The 17906-nt window shown below is 43.8% G+C and overlaps 1 protein-coding gene across 20 annotated transcripts in view; it reads right to left on the bottom strand.

The window, feature by feature from the left end:
- The window catches only part of PARD3 (par-3 family cell polarity regulator), a 451552-nt gene extending 442605 nt beyond the window's left edge, over positions 1-8947 (bottom strand). For 13 of the 20 annotated variants that reach the window (XM_039570203.1, XM_039570253.1, XM_039570220.1 and 10 more), the window contains exon 1: positions 8751-8946. In XM_039570203.1, coding sequence (XP_039426137.1) covers positions 8751-8870 — 120 coding nt within the window. In that variant the 5' untranslated portion in view covers positions 8871-8946. Of the gene's footprint in view, positions 1-8750 lie in introns of all 20 variants that reach the window. The other 7 variants (XM_039570251.1, XM_039570274.1, XM_039570279.1 and 4 more) reach the window with 2 other exon arrangements.
- Between the last annotated feature and the right edge of the window lie 8959 nt (positions 8948-17906).

Below are 17906 nucleotides of genomic sequence, written 5' to 3'. Positions count from 1 at the left end.
ACAGCAACAAAACTTTCAGCTGTGTGGTCGCAGAGCCACTCCAGCATCCCCAGAAGTAATTTTTCCAATATTTATTGAATTCAGCTCCTTCCTGTTCAGGACTCAAAGAACTTGGAACAAAGTTGTTCTTCTCATTATATGTGCAAAGAGGTATATCACTGCAAGATTCTCCCAAGTAAGATATTGCTTCCAACATCTAACAGAGAAGGAAAAAAACTATGTAGCCTTTGCCTAGGGGGAAGATAGAGTAACTCAACAACTTTGAAAGCACATGCAAAAAAGATGGGGTAAGGTGAAACTACTTTTCCATTTAGTAAGTGTGGCTACGTTTCTTCAAACAAATGAAAACAACTAAGTGGGTGCACACACAAACATACAGGCACTCCCAGAAGTTCTATCTCCATTTAAAATACTTTATACCCACGTAACTTTTTTTTTCTAGTAATATAACATCAACACCAGCAACATTTTAAATTGCTATTCTCAGTCTGTAAAGACATGCACACCCGGAAAAAAAAAATCCTATAAATGTTGCCACTTAAAAAGAAAACTGCTAATGATATACCAGCTTGCTCCTCCTGCAACAAATTCATAATTCCACTCCATCAGCAGCAGGCTAAGCATGAGACAATGAGTAAAGTATGGCCAAAAATGTGACACTGCTTTTCCAAAACCGTGTCTATTTTCTCTATCAAATTAGGGATACACTACTTTCACTAAGCTTATTGCCCAGAAAGAAAACCTTCCTATAATAAACTCCACACGTTTATTTTAAAACGAAAGCCTTTGGGTGACATCTGTTGAGCCACTGAGGTCAATTTTTCATCCTCTTGCTAAATGGACCACTTGCCTCCAGGGCACCAAGTTAACCCATTTCTTCCCATCTTTGGTGCTTTCTGTTTGTCTGTATTTAATGTACTGCATTAGTGTCTCGCTTCCATGGAAACTCCCATTTCCAACTCATGTGAAAAAAAAAAGGCACCTGTCTATCACCACCTCAAAAGCATTTCCTTCCACCAAACTCCAAAGACATCCCATCCTTTATTCCACCTCTACAGAAGACCATCCTTCTCCCCACAGTCACTTCCCTTCTGCCAGCCCTGTTTCTGTCACCACAGAAGTTTTGACAAGCTGGAGGCACAACGATCCAGGAAGCAACACCAGCCAACTTCTCCAGCACCAGAGCATGGTCTCTGACAGGAACACAGCAGCATCCCAGGGCCCATCTCCAGGGGATGCTGGTTTCTGCTCCTGGGCAGCAAGGATCATTCTCTTGTACAGAAACTTTTTTGGTCTTCATTCCTCTTCCCCCGCATGAGAGACCCCAGCCCTGAGATGCAGGGCACGGGATCCAGTCCAACAGTTCTAGTAAGAAAGTCGGAATGCATTTGTCCTTTTGTTTAGCACTAAATAGGTGATTAATGTGCATCACTTCACCCCAGGGAACTGAAGTAGAAAATAAGTTACCATCAAGTACCCACCACCTGATTAAAAAAAAAAAAAAAAAAGCAAGCAAATATCGCAACAAAATAGTTATTACAATTATTTCCAATTTAATAAATACCTGGGGCCAGTTTGAGAAAACAACTAAGGATACCCATAGGAAAAAAACCCCGACATTGCTGAGGTATTGTAACAAGTAAAACTAATGTGATTATCTCAAAACCAAAAAAAAAAAAGCTGTTAATTTAAAATTCTTTTTCCCCAATTTAAAATTTGACTCATTTCTCTTTCACTAGTAATATTAGTCATTTCAACAAGTATTATGACTGTGCTGCTGTTTTCTTTTCTACTTTCTCAGTTTTTTTAAACAGCCCCACTGAATTATGTAACTTAGCTCAAAGACAGTTTGGTTTTTGGTGGTTTTTTATCCATTTCCCAGTACCAGACTTGCTGAGCATCACATCAAAATGACCTCAAAGAAACAAAATATATAATGTATATTAAAAAGGAGGGGAAAAAAAATAAAGCACAGATGCCCTAAAGTATCTTGCAGAATTTTTTAATACTTTTTGCTTCACTTTTTATTTTCTTACTGCTCAGAAAATATTTCTGAGTGAGAACATCTGTGCTATATTCTGGATTGATGTTAGAAGAATTCCACTTTATTTTCAATATACATAAGCACTGGTTCAGCATTGTTGCATGTTTTATCCATTCAATTTATATTTGGATGAAAAGGTTTGTTTTCCTTTGAAGAACCAGGAAATTGTTTTAAAGTTACATGAACCGTATTCTGTATAACTAAGATCACCAGCATTTCTCCCCCATTTACTCCATCTTATTTTACCAGATTAAATGTGCCACGACTAAAAGATGTCATAGTCTGGTACAACTGAGAATGTGTTACTTCCAGTGGTGTTTTTGTAATAGAACTAAAACATCTGTGACTGCTATAACTGAAGTTAAAGTGTAAAAAGCTCCGAGAATCAGATGGCTTTCCACTGGTGGAAGGCTATTGCCCAGGAGAAGAAAGGCTGGCAACTCCCTAAACCCCAGACTGCCTCCAGAAACTATTCCCCAAATGCGCTGAGCGCTTTCACAGGCTCCTCCACAGTCCTCCCCCTCAGAGCTACAGGAATTGCTCAGCAGCTGAATGGTGCTTTGCTCAAAGGGAAATCACTCTCAAGCCACTCTTCCACAAACACACACTTCACTTTGATCACTGTTAAGTAACAGTGAAACACTGAGAAACCACATAATGCCAAACTGAAAGCCATGATGCTCCCCGTCCAGCCGGGGATAGGTGCTGCTCACAGCCAGGCTAAGCAGTACCACACACATCCTCTACTGAAAGCACCTTCCAAGTTGAAGGCTTACATGCCGTCCACTTCTCAAGCCCCGCTCTGTAAGCACTACAGAATTCAGCCTTCTTTATCAGCTTTGAATAATCCCGGGTGCCTGCTTGCTCAAATCACAGCGGTGAATCACAGCCCCAGCGTGGCTCTAAGGCCTTCCTAAGACAAGCCTCCTCTCTCATTTCACGGACGCCTGAACACAGGCAAGAGCTGGCAGAGAGGGCATGGCAGGGCTTGTGCAGCTCCCTGCCTTGCAAGCCACAGGTCCCTCGGGCACAGCACTGCCATACAGCAAAGTCCCCGTGCAGGGGACCTCCGTAGCCACCGCCATGCCACGCTCCCTCCAAAGGTTCATTTCTTCACCCTGCAACTTCTCTTGCAATGTGCAAGAGTCACCTGTATTTACAGATGAGACAATGACAGGAAAACGTGGATTTGGCCAAAAACACAGAGAGAGTTGGAGAAAACATGTTAAAAGAAAGTTTTCCATAATGAGCAGAGGGAATTTATCACTATAGCGGTGCATTTCCAGCACCAAACCTGCAGGATCACACAGCAGCTTTCTAAACATGAAGCAATCATGACCCATTTCAGTACTGATCTTCCTTAAATTAGCATCTCTCCACTGCTGTTCACCACGCCTCAGCAGAATGACGTTACCCATCAGCTGGGTTTCACTGCCGCTGTTGGGAGCCCAGCATCAGCGAAGAGGTCAAGAGCCAGCTTGAGAAAACTGCCAGGAGCCCCACGGAATCCTGGCTGACCTCAGGTAAATCACTGAAATACTACCCAGCCAATTCTGAATGCAGAGCCCAGAAACATCATCCTGGGGATGTCAGCTGGAACTAAACTGACAGCCAACTGAGCAGCAGGGGTGACAGGGACTTTTTTGGCATTTTGGTTCCTTTTTGGGCTTGAGAGGATTCCTGTGCATTCTGGAAATAACCTATAAGATTTTTTTCTACTTAAAAAAGGCTTGATATTTGCACATATATCAAAATGAAATCCAAACCAACAAAAACAAAACAAAACAAAACACACACACACTAAAAAAACCCCCAACTTTAAATCTTTTTTATGCTAAATTTAGTCACTACTGCCCTTGAGTATTGCCAAAGAGGTCTCTGAATGGGCATTGTGGCAGATCCGTTTAAGCCTGTGGCAAAAACCTAGTGGTCAGACTCGAGGAATGTACCAAGAACAATACAAAGTCCAAGTAAAATCAGCAGTTTTTCAACCAACCCACCCATGTACTAGGCTCTACAAATGATGCCCCAGTGACACAGTCATGAGGAACCATGCAACTGTTGCTCTACAGAACATAACTTGTATCAAAGCTGCCGTCTGTGTACCCGGCAGAGAACGGCTGTCTGAGAACCGACTTGTAAGCAAATAATCCCTGTTAGCTGGTACTGGGGGGAATAAAATCAAAAACAGTAAAAAAAGCAAGCTTCACACACACATGCACTCAAACTACAACCTTCCCCCCTCACAATTCCCTGTTGATGAATATCAGTCCTACCAAAGAGATGGAGCTTTAAGCTCTGGGTGGCCGAAGCCCCCAATGTACAAATTAAACGAGAATATGGTCATCTGACACCTGTTACCTTTGCTTACACTGCCAACTTTCCCGGAGTTCTGGTCTCTTATCAGCAACAGCCTCTACCACTATCAAAGAGCAGATTACAATTTCTTTTCACAAATATTAGTGCATTGCAGTTTTCAAATTAACAATTGAAGTATTGTTCCACGCAACATAAAACCCCCACAAAACTTCACCTCCCTACAGCATTTGGTAAGGGAGATGGGAAAGGTGTCTTGAGACTTCTATTAAAATCTTTTTGATTCAGCAGGAAAACTGTTAATTTACTTATTTTAACTAGAAAATGAGAGTTATCTGTAAGGTCTAGGAACACCACTACAAGCTCATGATATGCAGGGCATCAGACTGAACTATTATGGAGACCAAACAATCCCTCTAGGGACTGAATGCGACACTGAACAACTCCAGCATATCTATGATCTCCTATTTCATATTCTTGGTTACCATGATCATTTACATCACATTAGAATTAAAAAAAAAAAAATTATACCTGCCTACCACTTTTGCACACCTATTTTTACTTGCAAGAAAAAGAAGATAAAGGTAAAATGCTTACAATATCCACCCCAAAAAACCAAAGGATGAAAGATTATGCTGACAGTCAAAAGTCAACAAAAAATGTCAGAAACATCTCTGGCTACATCTAAGTCAAACCAAAGTTACAAGATGCACAACTACGTCCTTTCGATAGTTGCTCAATACATCATTTTTATAATAATTTTCCACCTTTTAACACTAGTTCAATATTCGATAAGCATGTTTCATCTCAACTGCCTGTGTGCTTTCTCCCTTTTGGTGCAGTCCATCATCTCCTGCCATCAATGTTAAGCCACTCACGTGTGGCTGACCTCCCCTCTTAAATCACTCTTACCTTCTTGCAACTTTTTAACCATTAAATTAATTGCTAGGAAGCCATAAGGAGAACTACACCTGCTCCAAATCTGCACAACCCCTGCAGGGTTTGGAAAATGCACCTACCATTCCTCAAGCCAGCTGTCCCCTGCCCAAGCTGTACTCCTTTAAGACTCAGGCAGAGATTGTGCCAGAGGCTGCATCAGTCCATCCAGCCACACAAAAGTGCACCATTAGTGTGCCCCCATGAAAACTGGGTTTCATTAAACGTGATCGATTTTGCTGACTCCACTTGCCCTGAACAAGGTGGATTTCAAACATCTCTTATCATTTGCTGGTTCATTTCCCGCAAACACAGCCTGCAGAAAGAATGCAGCATGTTTCAGACACAAAGCTTCTCTTGGAATAAAAGCAAAAGTACAGAAAAATTTATACACACTACACAGGCCAGGCTTTAAACACAGCCTGTCATATTAATAACTAATTGCACACACAAAGATTTAGTACTGACAGGAGGGTTAATCCATAATTAATTTTTGGAGATTTATGAATCCTAATCAAAGACATAGCACCCAGAACTAACTGCAGTTATCTGCAGTTGTGTTATCTGTGTGTCATCTGTATGTTTTTAACTCCTAAAATCTTACAGAGAGGAGAACCATACTATTATGTGGATTATTCTCCATAAGTATTTTTTCCATTCTCGACATGTCTCTTGAACCTAAATAAGACCAAGCCAGAACACTGAGGTCAAATTTTGAAGTTATTCACTCCTGGCACTCTGCAGTCATGGGTTTGGGCTGCCTCACTACAGCTGCACAGGGACATCATAAGTACACTATGCAGATCACTTATGGCTAATCACAACCGGGAAACCGTGACAAAGCGGGAGGTGATCTGGGAAGGGCTGACAACTCAGTTCTCATAGGCTTCGAGGAGTTCTCCTGAAGGAACTGCTGCATACAGTAGACACACATTCTTGCAGGATGAGAAATGCTGGTTTTCCTGTAAGTATGAAAACCATAAACTTCATTCAAATATTTTGAATAATCTTCCACCAGATATGCTTCTTTCCATAACAGCACAGTGGTGGTGAAGTAGATTTCAGTGTCAGCTTGATACCTGCTGGCAGACTGTAAGTTCATTCGGGCACATATACTTTGATCCCCTCCGTTTAGGAATTACTTTGTCCCCTTTCTTGTCTCTTTATGAAGTGGAGATTTGCTCATCTGCTACATTAGCACAGAAAGGAGCCACCTAACTGCTACAAAAAGGCAGTCATCTGTGGAATTCTGGCATCCAAACCATAAAATTACTATGTTACTCTACTGCGAACACAGCAAACAGCACTATACGCCTACTTACAAAACTTAATTACTGTAAGATCCAGTTCCTTACTACCTAAACATCACCACAGAAAATCTTCAGTCAAAAGTGAAGTTTGACAGTGACCGTATAAAACACTTAGAGAAAGCCATGGACACTGCTACTGTTTTTAACCACAGAATTTCCATAGAATAAAAACAATCTCAGTAATTGCAGCTACCTCAAGTCCATACCAGTGGCATACAGCATAACCACCATATAAATACTAATAAATAAAACCACCGTGTCATTTTAACCCAGAATACAGAGCTTTTGGTACCAGGGACTAGTCAAAGTATGGCTGCCCCTCTGCAAACTGGCTTTTTAATAAGCACACGGCCATAGTCAACGAAGAGTTTTTTGGGGGTTTTTTTCCCTCATGCTTCCACAGGCAGGCCACTTCTTTTCTGAAGTGCAATTTGCAATGATGTAACCTTTCCTGGTGACTGGCATGTGTCTCCCCAGTGCTTACCACTTCAATCCCTCCCAGGTTTAGCATTATGCTGCAGAATGCAACTGCCATTCCTTAATGCAACTTAATAGCTGGAAGCCAGGATGCAGTCCACTGCCACAGGAGTTACATGGAACACAGTTTTGGAACAAAACATAGCAAAATAATCACTTTTATTAATGTTGTAGCACTGATGAACAAATGTTGCAAACATTTCTCATCTGAATGGCCCAATGAGGCATTCAGTCCTCCACAGAGTCTCACTTTACTGTTCACTGCTTTACCTTAACCAGAGAGGTACTTTCAGCCTGTCTCCTATATGCAGGTAGACTGTCATGTGCATTAATGCTGTATATGAATGACTGCTGGTATGCAGCCACAGCCATACCCTAGAGAATCATTTTTCTCTTTTTTCAGCCAGAATCAGAATATGTTTGCCCTCTTCAAAACCATGTTCTTCAGGAATCAGGTGGGGAGGTGACAGCAAACTCAGTTAACTTTCTCCTCCCAGCATCTGGAATTCTCTATGAAAAAACTGATTTTAAAAATTTTCTTGGGAATCACTTCAATCGACGAACCGTTCACAATATTCCTTCCATTGCATGTTTCAGGACAGCCTGGCAGTCTGCATTTGCCAAAGCAAAACTTCCAGGGTCAGAAGTGTAAAATGTCTCAGAAGTGCTAAGGGGGAGAAGCACACAAACTTCTTGGATAGACAAGGCAGAGGAAAGGGGAAGGGCACTGCTCAAGTTCTCAGACAACGATAGTCATACTGTCCAACCAACCAGTTGATTAAAAAGAAGTTTGCAGCAACAAGAAAGTACGTTGGGGGAGAGCGGGGGAGGAGAATAGGAGAGAGAGAAAGAATTTTTTTTTTTTTTTTTAAATAAGGGAAAAAAACCAAAATCCAACAAGTTGCCTATGGAGGGAAAGCCAAGTTTGCAACTGCCTGCACACACGCTCAGCCAGGAATTTCAACATGGGGCTGCGGGAGGCCGGCGCAGGCGGCTGTAGGGCTCAGCCCCGCCGCGGGCCGGGCCGGCGCTCCCCGCACCCCGGGGCACCGCGGACGGTCCCGCACACGCGCAGCCTCCCCCCGCGGCGCGGCGGGCGCGGAGCTGCCGGGGCGGCCGCGCTGCTGGGCCCCCTCGGAGCCTCGCCCGGCGCGGGGGGCGGCCTGCGGGGCGCCGCCGGACGCCCCTGCAGCGGGGTCCCCTCGCACCGCCCTCCCCGCGGGGCCTGGAGGGCCGGGAAGCCTGGAGCTGGATTTCCAGCCCTCCGCGGCGACTCCCGCCCGGCCCGCGGCGCCTCGGCCCCGCCACCCGCCCCGGGGCAGACCCGGCACCGCCGGGCCCCGCGCTGCTCTGCCGGCCGGGTTCGGGCGGCTCCCGCACGGACACCTCCGGGGGCCGCCAGGCACCGGCGAACAAAGGGCCGAGGCCCGCCAGGCTCCCGCGGGGAGCCGCGGAGGGGCCGCGCTGGCCGCTGCGGAGGGGCCGAGCCCATCCCGCCCCCCGCGGCGGCGCCGGGCACACGCTCCCCGCGGGCTCCGCCGCCGGCCGCCCCCGGCCCCGCTCCCACCGCTCCCCCCGGCGGGGCAGCCCGGACTTTCCCCCTCGCTTCCCTCCCCACTCCGGGAAGCGCCATATTGATCGCGGGCGGCGCTCCCCGCGCCCCTCACCTTGGCGATCGCCTTCTTGTACCGGGTCACCGCTTGCTGGATCAAGCTGAAAACTTTCATGTTCCCGTCCCCGCAGGGCACGACCACCCGCGTCCTCCCGAAGCACACCGTGACTTTCATCCTGCGCGGCTGGGGGGCTCCCGCGTCCCTCCGACCCCGCGCAGCCTTCCTCCTCCTCCTCCTCCTCTTCCCCTCCGCCCTCCGCCACGGCCGCCCCCCGGCGGGGCGCGGCGCTCAGCCCCCGGCCGCCGCCGGGCTGCCGCTGCGGGCGCCCTGCCTTCGCCCGGCTTCGCGGCCGGCCCGGCGAGGCGCGGGGAAGGGAGGGCAGCGCAGGACGGGGGCCGGTGCTGCCTTCCGAGGGCCGGGGGCCGCTCACATGCCGCGGCGCTGCCCGCGGCCACCTGCTCGGCGCCTGCCCCGGCGCGCAGCGGCGGCGGGCGGGGCGGCGGCGCTGGCTCCCGCTCCGGAGGCGTGGGGCGGTGCGGCGGGGCGGGGGCAGCCGGCCGGCTCCGCGGGGCGCCGGCGGCGCGGACCGGGCGGGGGAGCCGGCGGGTCCCGCACGCGGCCGGAGCGAGTGTCCCGACCGAGCCCGAGGGCGTGCGGCTGCCCCGCCCCGTCTGCCCCGCTGGGTGCCGGGGATGCGGAGCCGGGATCGCACCGTCACAAGGAGCCTAGCGAAATCCTGGTCCCTCGACCCCGGCTGGTGCTCTGGGGGGAACGGGCACCGCTGCTGCTCCTCGGGGCGCTGCCTGCTGCCGCCCTGCCTCAGGTACGCGGGTCCGAAGAAAGAGAGACATGGCATCGTCGAGAAGGTGCGTGGCAGGACACCGCAGCGGTCTGCTGTCCCTCCGGGTGTCCAGGGGGGAACAGCCACCGCGCACGGCCAAAGTCAGATGGTCTTTATGGTCTTTCGGGTATCTGTTAACGCAACAGGACCAACACAGTGCGAAAACTAGTGCATCCTCATTAACACCAGTATCAATGGAACTGCTGAGCAATCTCCTCCACAACGCCGCCAGAAGTCATAGGGGTTTATAGATATCGCTCACTTTTTTCACGGATTTCACTAAGGGCAATGGAATTGCACAGTTCATTGGACATTCAATGTGGCCTGACAATATATACCGTTTGTGTAGAAATGGTAAAACAATTCAAATTAACTAGAGTGGATGCAGAGTTTGGAGAACAGGAGAGCAGTGGGAAACAGCTTTCTTCCTTTTTTTTTTTTTTTCTTTCGAACTTATACGCAGCACTAAAGATGTGAATTTCAAGGAAGCTTTGTAGCACATAATGTCAACATCCTTCTACAACACCAGGCAACTCAGCACGTGTCCTCTGGTGCTCCCTGCCCGGCAGCTGTCCCAGCTGGCAGTCTGCTCTTGTTCCCTTAGCAATAGTATTAGTAACTTTAAGAACTTCAAACCTGGTACAAATGGCAAAGCTGTCTGCGGTTTGGTAGGTACACAACTAAGGAGAAGAATTAATGATGTTTTTAAAACATCAAAGGTGAAATTATTGCCCAGTTAAGTCAAGGGTGAGAATGGCGTCCCTAACCCTTTGCGTTCTAGTTAGGAGTTCCCAGTGTAGAAAACGGAGGAGTCAGTTTATATTAATTGGATTCCATGCATATTATCCAATTTCATTGAAATCCACTGAACCTTTTCTATCAATTGCAGTTTTAGAAAGCTTTGGGACACTCGAAAGATCAAACAATCCATTTGCTGACCTACAGATAATTTTTAGCTTAGATGCCAATTTTATTACCATTATCCACCTGAGTTATCTGGACTAATATATCTGAATTTTATATGAGAAATAGTCTGTCTGTTAAAGCACACCTGCCGTGTTATATTTTGTCATATCCCCAGTGTTCACTTGTGTGGAATAAAGGCAGCATTCAGGAGTTCAGAAAGGCAGAAGTGAAATAAAACTGGTGTAAACAGTTTACAGCTCATGACTGAGACAACTGAGTACACGCTGCAGTTTTATGGCCATAGCTCATCAAACTTATTATTGGAAAACGATGAAAATGTTCTTCAACCTGCTGCTTCTGTACTTTCTAGGTGATCATAAAGGCTGCTGGGAACCTACTGAAAGGATGAAAGAGGTATAAATCCTTGGTTTAATATACATCACCTAAGAAACTTGCAGAAAGGACTATGAAAATGTGAAGTCAGTAGAGGCTCTTCTCAGGCTGTTTTTAACAAGAACTTTACAGTGTCATAGACTTTGTAATGTTCCACATTATACTTCAGTTGTCATTTGCTTATATCTGCTAAAACATGATGTTGCATATCAAACAGTTTACCACACTGCTATAAAAGTTAATATTGTTTTATTTATAATTCTTAATACTGTTTCACTGTTTATAATTCTTAATACTATTTCACTGTTCAGACACAGCTACAGGTTTTTCATGTTTTTCTGTGATTTAATTCCTGTTCTTACTGTCTTTAGCAAGTTTCTTGGCAGTTTTCCCAGCTGTTCTAATAGTCTCCTGGAAAAAAACCCCAACAGTTTAGAAAGAAATATTGGTAGTTTTTCCATTAAATGTGTGAAACAGGAAACTTCAGTAATGAAGTACAAGAAAACAAGTCTATCCTGGGATCTGATTTAAGGCCAAAACTTAAAGACTTGCACATGAATAGTGATAGACCTAACAGGAATGAGAACCTCCAAGATTTGAGTTTCTTCCCCAGTAGGTACACATAAAAGTTATACATACATCATTCTGAAAACATTTTTAATAAAATTTACCACATAGAGTGTTTGTTTTGTTCTTCCTTAGAAGGAAGAATGAACTTTAAAAAACAAATGTAACAAGGTTGTGAGATTGTATGAGGTCTAATTATGTAAGATAAATGAAGTATAAAACATTATTATGAGAGATTATGAGAAAAGGATTATACTAATCGGGAGAAGAATTGGCAAGAGTTTCTAGTTACCAGTTTACAAAAATTACAACTACTATCCATGTTGCGATATGGGTGGCACATATATAGTTCTGGATGTTGACCTTTCCTGAGCTAACACAGCACAGAACCTGTCAATTCATTTATTAATGGTACATTGCTGGAGGATTTCCATGAAGAGGCAGTAATCTGTCTTGCAGGAAGAAGTGGGTGGTGGAGCATGGGCTGGAGGGGATCAGAGCTTACGACTACTAATGATCACTAGTCAAGTTCTGTTCCAAACAGCCAACCAGGTTGAAATCCCCTGTGTGGACACTGCAAACATGCAAGGAGTGAGACTCTTGCAATTAAATGCAGATTATCAAAAGCCATTTTGCTGTGAATGTTAAAATATTCAGACAGTGGAATGCTGCTGATTTCCAGAGCTATTTCACAGTTCATCCTGCCCTTATACTCTGCATCAAAGAATTTTTATGGAATAATTCTGGATGCATTCAGGCTTAGTAGTCTGTTCATGGCATACAGATATTCCCTGATTTGACAAGAAAACACCAATTCCATGTACAGTATGTTTTAAGTTCACACTATTTTAAATATAGATATTTCCTTAAGCCAAGTAAAGTTCATTCAGTACTGTAAAAAGACCAGTGTCAAACTGAAGAGCAAGAGCATTCCTTGAAGAATAACAGGTTTTTTTAAAAGTGCCATTTGTGAAAGTGACTTAAGGATATACCAAACAGTACCAGGTTTTGATGATTTAGGATAGCTACCTGCTGTAACTCTTCTGCTCAGTTATTAGATAAAGCCTTAACTTCTTTTCAAAAATCTGACTTTCAAAGTTCTGAATCATTTACATTTTACTCTGAAGCAGAAATCTAATCAAAGTAAACATGTCTGTGGACTGAGATCTTTCTGTGGATAACCTTTCAGCTATAGAAGTGGGTTGATTTCTCAGCTGTTATATTTTGTGATTTTTTCCTGCCATACTGATGGTTCTTCCACAAAGGAGTAAGGCAGTGTTTCCCATCATTTTCTTTTATGAATGAGAAAATCATTAAAGCTTATTAAGTAATAGTGGTTAGCCCTGGTCTGAAAAAAAAAAAAAAAAAGAGAGAGAAACTGAATAAAAATGTATTTTCTACAGCTTCTCAAAAGACTCTGGGATTTGGGGACTGAAAAACCCCCAAATCAGTAAAAAGTAATTACAGAATCACACATATATTAATGTCAGACTTAGGGGATGAAGGCACACAAAGTTTGGGAAGACAAGAACTTTCCTTGTGGTATAATAGAAGAAGGAAATTGTAGCAAAGAACAATGTATGATTTTCAAGAAAAGCCACAAGACTGTTAACCTTTCCAGGGGCTCCAACCGGTGTCTCAAGCAACTTTGGGTAGTGGGAAGGTGTTTAAGGTTAAAGAATGAGTATAGGTAAATTCACTGCTTTGTTTTTCTGCATCTATACTGATCTTATACTGCTTTTAAAAGAATTACATTCAAAGATTTTGAATCGTTTCTTGAAAATGCTCTGGTGGTTTTCAGCCACCATGGAACTGTTTAAATGGAACTTCTTTCTCTGAGTTACATCAACTAATGTCTTATTGAGCTGAGATCTGGGAAGGCCTGAACTAGAACGTATTGAGTCACTGCTTGGTGTGAACCCTTAAAGGCAATCCATAGGTAAGGAAGCAGAATTATTAGAGGTCTAAAAAGTGAAAGAAAAGAGTGAAGTTACTGGGGGTGTCCAGAGCGCAGTAGGGGGCATTGCCAGGAGATACCCAAATAGCCTTTGTGTGTGCTAGAGCTATGGAATGTCATAAAGAAAACATTCACACAACTTGCTTTAGCCAGCTCTCATACCACATACTGTATTTATGCTATGGGCTGAACAGAATTATATTCACATAATGATACAGGTAAGGTTCTGAATGTCCCAGTACTGCAAAGCACGTATCTAAGTCACATGTTGGAGCTGGCCAACTCCTTTTATTTGCCCTTAGGGCTGTGAAGAGTTGGCAGGTCTGTGCCTGCCATGAGGGACACCCACCACAGGGATTGTACTGGCAGGAGAATGATCTCTCACCTTCTCTCATGCCAAGGAGCTCTTCTGCAGCCACTGAGGCTGTTCTGCAGACTGCAGCCACACTAGGGTTTACTTTGGGGATATGAGGCTAGTTAAACCCAAAGTCCATCATCAGTTATGGTTTCAGCAAGCTTTACAGAGGAAAGAAAAAGGGAGATAGGAGCAGTGAGTGTCAGCAGCTGAGAGGAGAAAAGCCCTGCATAATTTCACAGGACAAAGAAAAAGCACTAATACAGATTTGGAATTTTATTCCTGACCAGTTTCAAAGGGGGGCTCCAGATATTCAGTCACCAAAACTTCCCAACACCTAAAAAATGAAAAACTAAATACGATATTTTCCACCATGGAAAATAGTAGATAATCTAAGTAGAGGGGTCATTGCTGCCCTATAATATTTAACACAAACATATAAGCATATCATCAGTAAAATTAAATTTGTAGCAACTTTTCAATTACCAGCAACTATAATTAAAAATTGTAAAAATAATGCCGTTAAAAATAGCAGAATTTGAGAGATTTACAAGCAGCATCAGAAATTTAGGTGAACCTGTTTAATATACAGGAGACTGAACTAAAGGGTACTTGTGGAATATATGGTTTTTAAGACTCTAGGATGTTCATTTCAGTTTCGTCTTAAAGCTTTTAGAAGCCTGGTATGTTCTTAAAAATGTCAGAGGTTGCTTCACTTTTAAGCCTCACCTATAGAAGCTACTTGGAGACATTTTGTTTCTGATGAGAATTTATTGTTTCCTTCTCTTTTTTTTCTTTCTGCCAGTCCAGAAGTTTGCTCTTTGCTTTTCTTCCAGTCTTTCAGTTACTGATGAAGTTCTTGGCACAGATTTCCGAACTCTGAAACGTGGAATACAGAATTCTAGTGACTAAAGAAGACCTGTGGAGTGTTTTCACTGACTTCTCTGGGCTGGATCAGGCCCTCAGGCCTTTTCTGCTCTACCCAAATAATGAATAAACAATATCAACACAGAGCTACAGTACTGGGCTCATTTGTCAAGTACTTGCCAGAGCTGGAACAAATTCAGATGCTGCCAGAGGAACCCATTTGCTGAAGAGAAGCTATGCCAAATTATTTGCCACTATCAGGTTTTATCTATTGATGAGCATACCTGAAAAAATACCTTCCTGTGACATGAAGAGGAACACCCACAGGGTATGTTAGTCAAAAGGCCTATCAAAACATGATAGAACATATATTCCACCACACAAATTATTCATGTGGTTTATAAACATATTAAGAATATATTTCTCAGCTGGTGTTCCTCTTTAGGGATCTCTGTTTAATTTCACACCCTGTTCTCATCCTCGTTGGACAGAAAGTGAATGGGGTAGTGTCATGGCTTTCAATACCATGTTATCTTGGCATTTGCAGGAAAACATTGATAAAGCTTGAAGGGAAATATATCCTTTGCTCAGCTTCTCCTTTTGTTGATGGTAACGGAGGACTGCATGGGGTAAGGATATTACAGCAGAGACTTTCTGATTTGCACAGGAATCTAAGGGATATAACTGCAGACATGCACTTGGAACACGTTCATCCCTCTTAGACATGGAGTTAAACACACTCCTGCTGCAAACACATGCTATCACTCCTGCATAAATATTTGCTCCTGAGCAAAGTCCTGTAGTACCTGCAGAAAGCCTTTTCTAGGGCACAGGCCAGCAGTCAAGTGTCAAAGCATGAAGGACCAGCAGAGAGTGAGTTACACATTTCCTTGCAGGGAGTATGACCAGGATACACATGGTCACCTTCACTGCTGCTGCAGAACTACTCACTGACAACTTCCAAAAATTTCCAAATACATGCTATGACCAGAACCAAGTACCTGGAAGAGGAATGAGGCAAAAGCAGACAACTGAAATTTGAACACTGCTTTTAAGATAATTCTTGACTTAGAGAAGGCAAAATAAGAAAAAAAGAATCGAAAAAGGTGAGACATGATGTTGTTTCACTCTTTGATTTCTCTTATTTTCCTTTCATTAACCTCAGAATCTCCTTTCTTCCCCTCCTCTTTCTCTATTTTATTCTCTTTTCCATACCCAATCCCACTTATCCTTCCATCTCACATCCTTTTATTGCCTTCCCTTCTTCTTGTCTTGCTTAAAAATATTTGCAGCTGCTGAAATCAGTAAAAAGGAAGACTCACATGAAATAGGAGAATCCCCAAGAGCTAAAATATATGACAGATTGTGACATGCCACCAGTAATCTAATTTATTCAAGACTGAAAAAATGATGACAGTAAATGCATAGGTTTTCCAAAATTCAGTGCAGTGTTGAACAGCATAAGGATGTTTTAATTCCTCACAGAAGAAGCCAAACAGCTTAAATTGGTCTGCAAAGATTCCAGATCTGTAATCGAAGCCAAACTGTCTTCTCCAAAACAAAGTCAACTAACTAGCCCTGGCAGACGTAGGCTATCAGGCCCATCAAGGTGCAACAGGTGAGAAGAGCTGAAAGAAGTGACAACAAAATCACTTGATAAGATCATCTTTTGGATTTTAATCTGTTGTTGACTATGCTAACACATGGAGTAGAGCATGCTGGAAGAGTGTCTCTGTGGAGAGCGGCAGCAGAACAGCTTGAGAGTCACTGCTCAGTGCCAAAAGAAGTCTTCACTCAGGTCTCATCTTGTTTCACTGGGCAAAAAGGCCCTTCAGCAACTGACATACCAGGGCTCAAGGAAACACTTAGGAGAGTCTTTAAAAACCAAGATTTCTCACACATTATAGTTACGGAATGGTCTTCAGGACCACACCTGAGCACAGATCCTGCTACCGTCAGCAGGGGCTGTGTGTTCAGATTTGAGAGAAGAATTTAAAGCAGTTTAATTCAGACATCAAAACCAAAACAGATAGATCAGATGGACAAGATTAGCTCTACCAATCTTCTTGCAGCCAGAATTAGCAACTCAGGAGCCTTCTAATTTGCCAGAAGTTCACACTGTGGCTCCACACTAATCTAGCTGACGCTGCACCTCCATCTATCATGTCATCTGTTCTAGGATTTCAGTTTATTCTAGGTTTAAAAGCTCTTCCTTCATATGGAATAAATGTGCATTGTATATACCTCAGTAAGTTGTCTAAAGTTTATTTTCTCTTTTGGAAAAAAAAATTATTACAAATAAGTTACAAAGAACTTAAATTATGTCTCAAATTGACGAGTTGAAGTACAGAGAGTCACTAGTATGGGATACTGCTTCATACAAAAAGACAGTGGAAATAAAACATGGATATTGGTATGCTAGGGTGTTATACCCAAAGAGGCTATAATTGCTCTCAAGGACTAAAAAATTGTCTTTCTCGCACCATGGAAATTACAAGCTTACCTGTTTCCAGCACAAATCCAAAACACAGCCCATGCTAGATACTGTGGAGAAAATTAACTCTATCCCAGCCAAAAACCAGCACACAGGGGAGCCAACAAGGAGTGGAATTATTTAGAGGTTGTTGCAAGAATTCAATCATTTAAATCTGCTGGGGTGAAACGACTATTTTCTATCACGGAAAACAATTTCTTCTTAAGCTGTTAAACTGGTAACATCGTAGTCGATTTGTTTGACGTAGGGTTTTGCAAATGTGTTTTCTTTCTCGCAAGATTTATCAATACATTGCTAAAGTTTTTTGACTTTTTTTCCTACAGAATCCAATACTTGCTCCAGCTCACATCTTGCCATAAGAATGCAATGAATGCTGCTTTCTCTATACCTTTTCCACCTGAATCAGATTTCAAAGTCTAAAGCTACTGAGCAGCGATGAGGAGGGAGCCCGTGTTTTTCAGTTCTTACTGTTGCAAAGTGCAGCTGCGATGGGCACGGGTACTTTAAAGCTGCAGAGGAACAGTTTCCCCTGCCTGAGGGTTTCTCCCCCTCTCTCCTGCAGGGTGCTGACCTCACAGGCAGATGACGTGCTCTGAATCACAGCAGGGTCACTCACGGTGTCCGAAGGCATCTGAAGTGGCCAGAGCCCAGCAAAATCGTGGCTACTAAGCCAGAGCAGCCCAAGAGCTTCTTTCTATGTTGATGACTTGTCCTTGCCCATAGCAGGACACAGAGCAGTCGCTACTTAGAGCTTTGGGCTGCCTGTTTCGTGAGTCACCCTCCTTTCTGCGAGGGTGTCTGGTTTTGTCTTCCAAGATTAATAGCTCTGA

Source organism: Corvus cornix, chromosome 2 (genome assembly GCF_000738735.6).
Source record: "Corvus cornix cornix isolate S_Up_H32 chromosome 2, ASM73873v5, whole genome shotgun sequence".
NCBI lineage: Eukaryota > Metazoa > Chordata > Aves > Passeriformes > Corvidae > Corvus > Corvus cornix.
The sequence above is the reverse complement of the archived record's forward strand: the minus strand, read 5'-3'. Positions and strand labels throughout refer to the sequence as shown.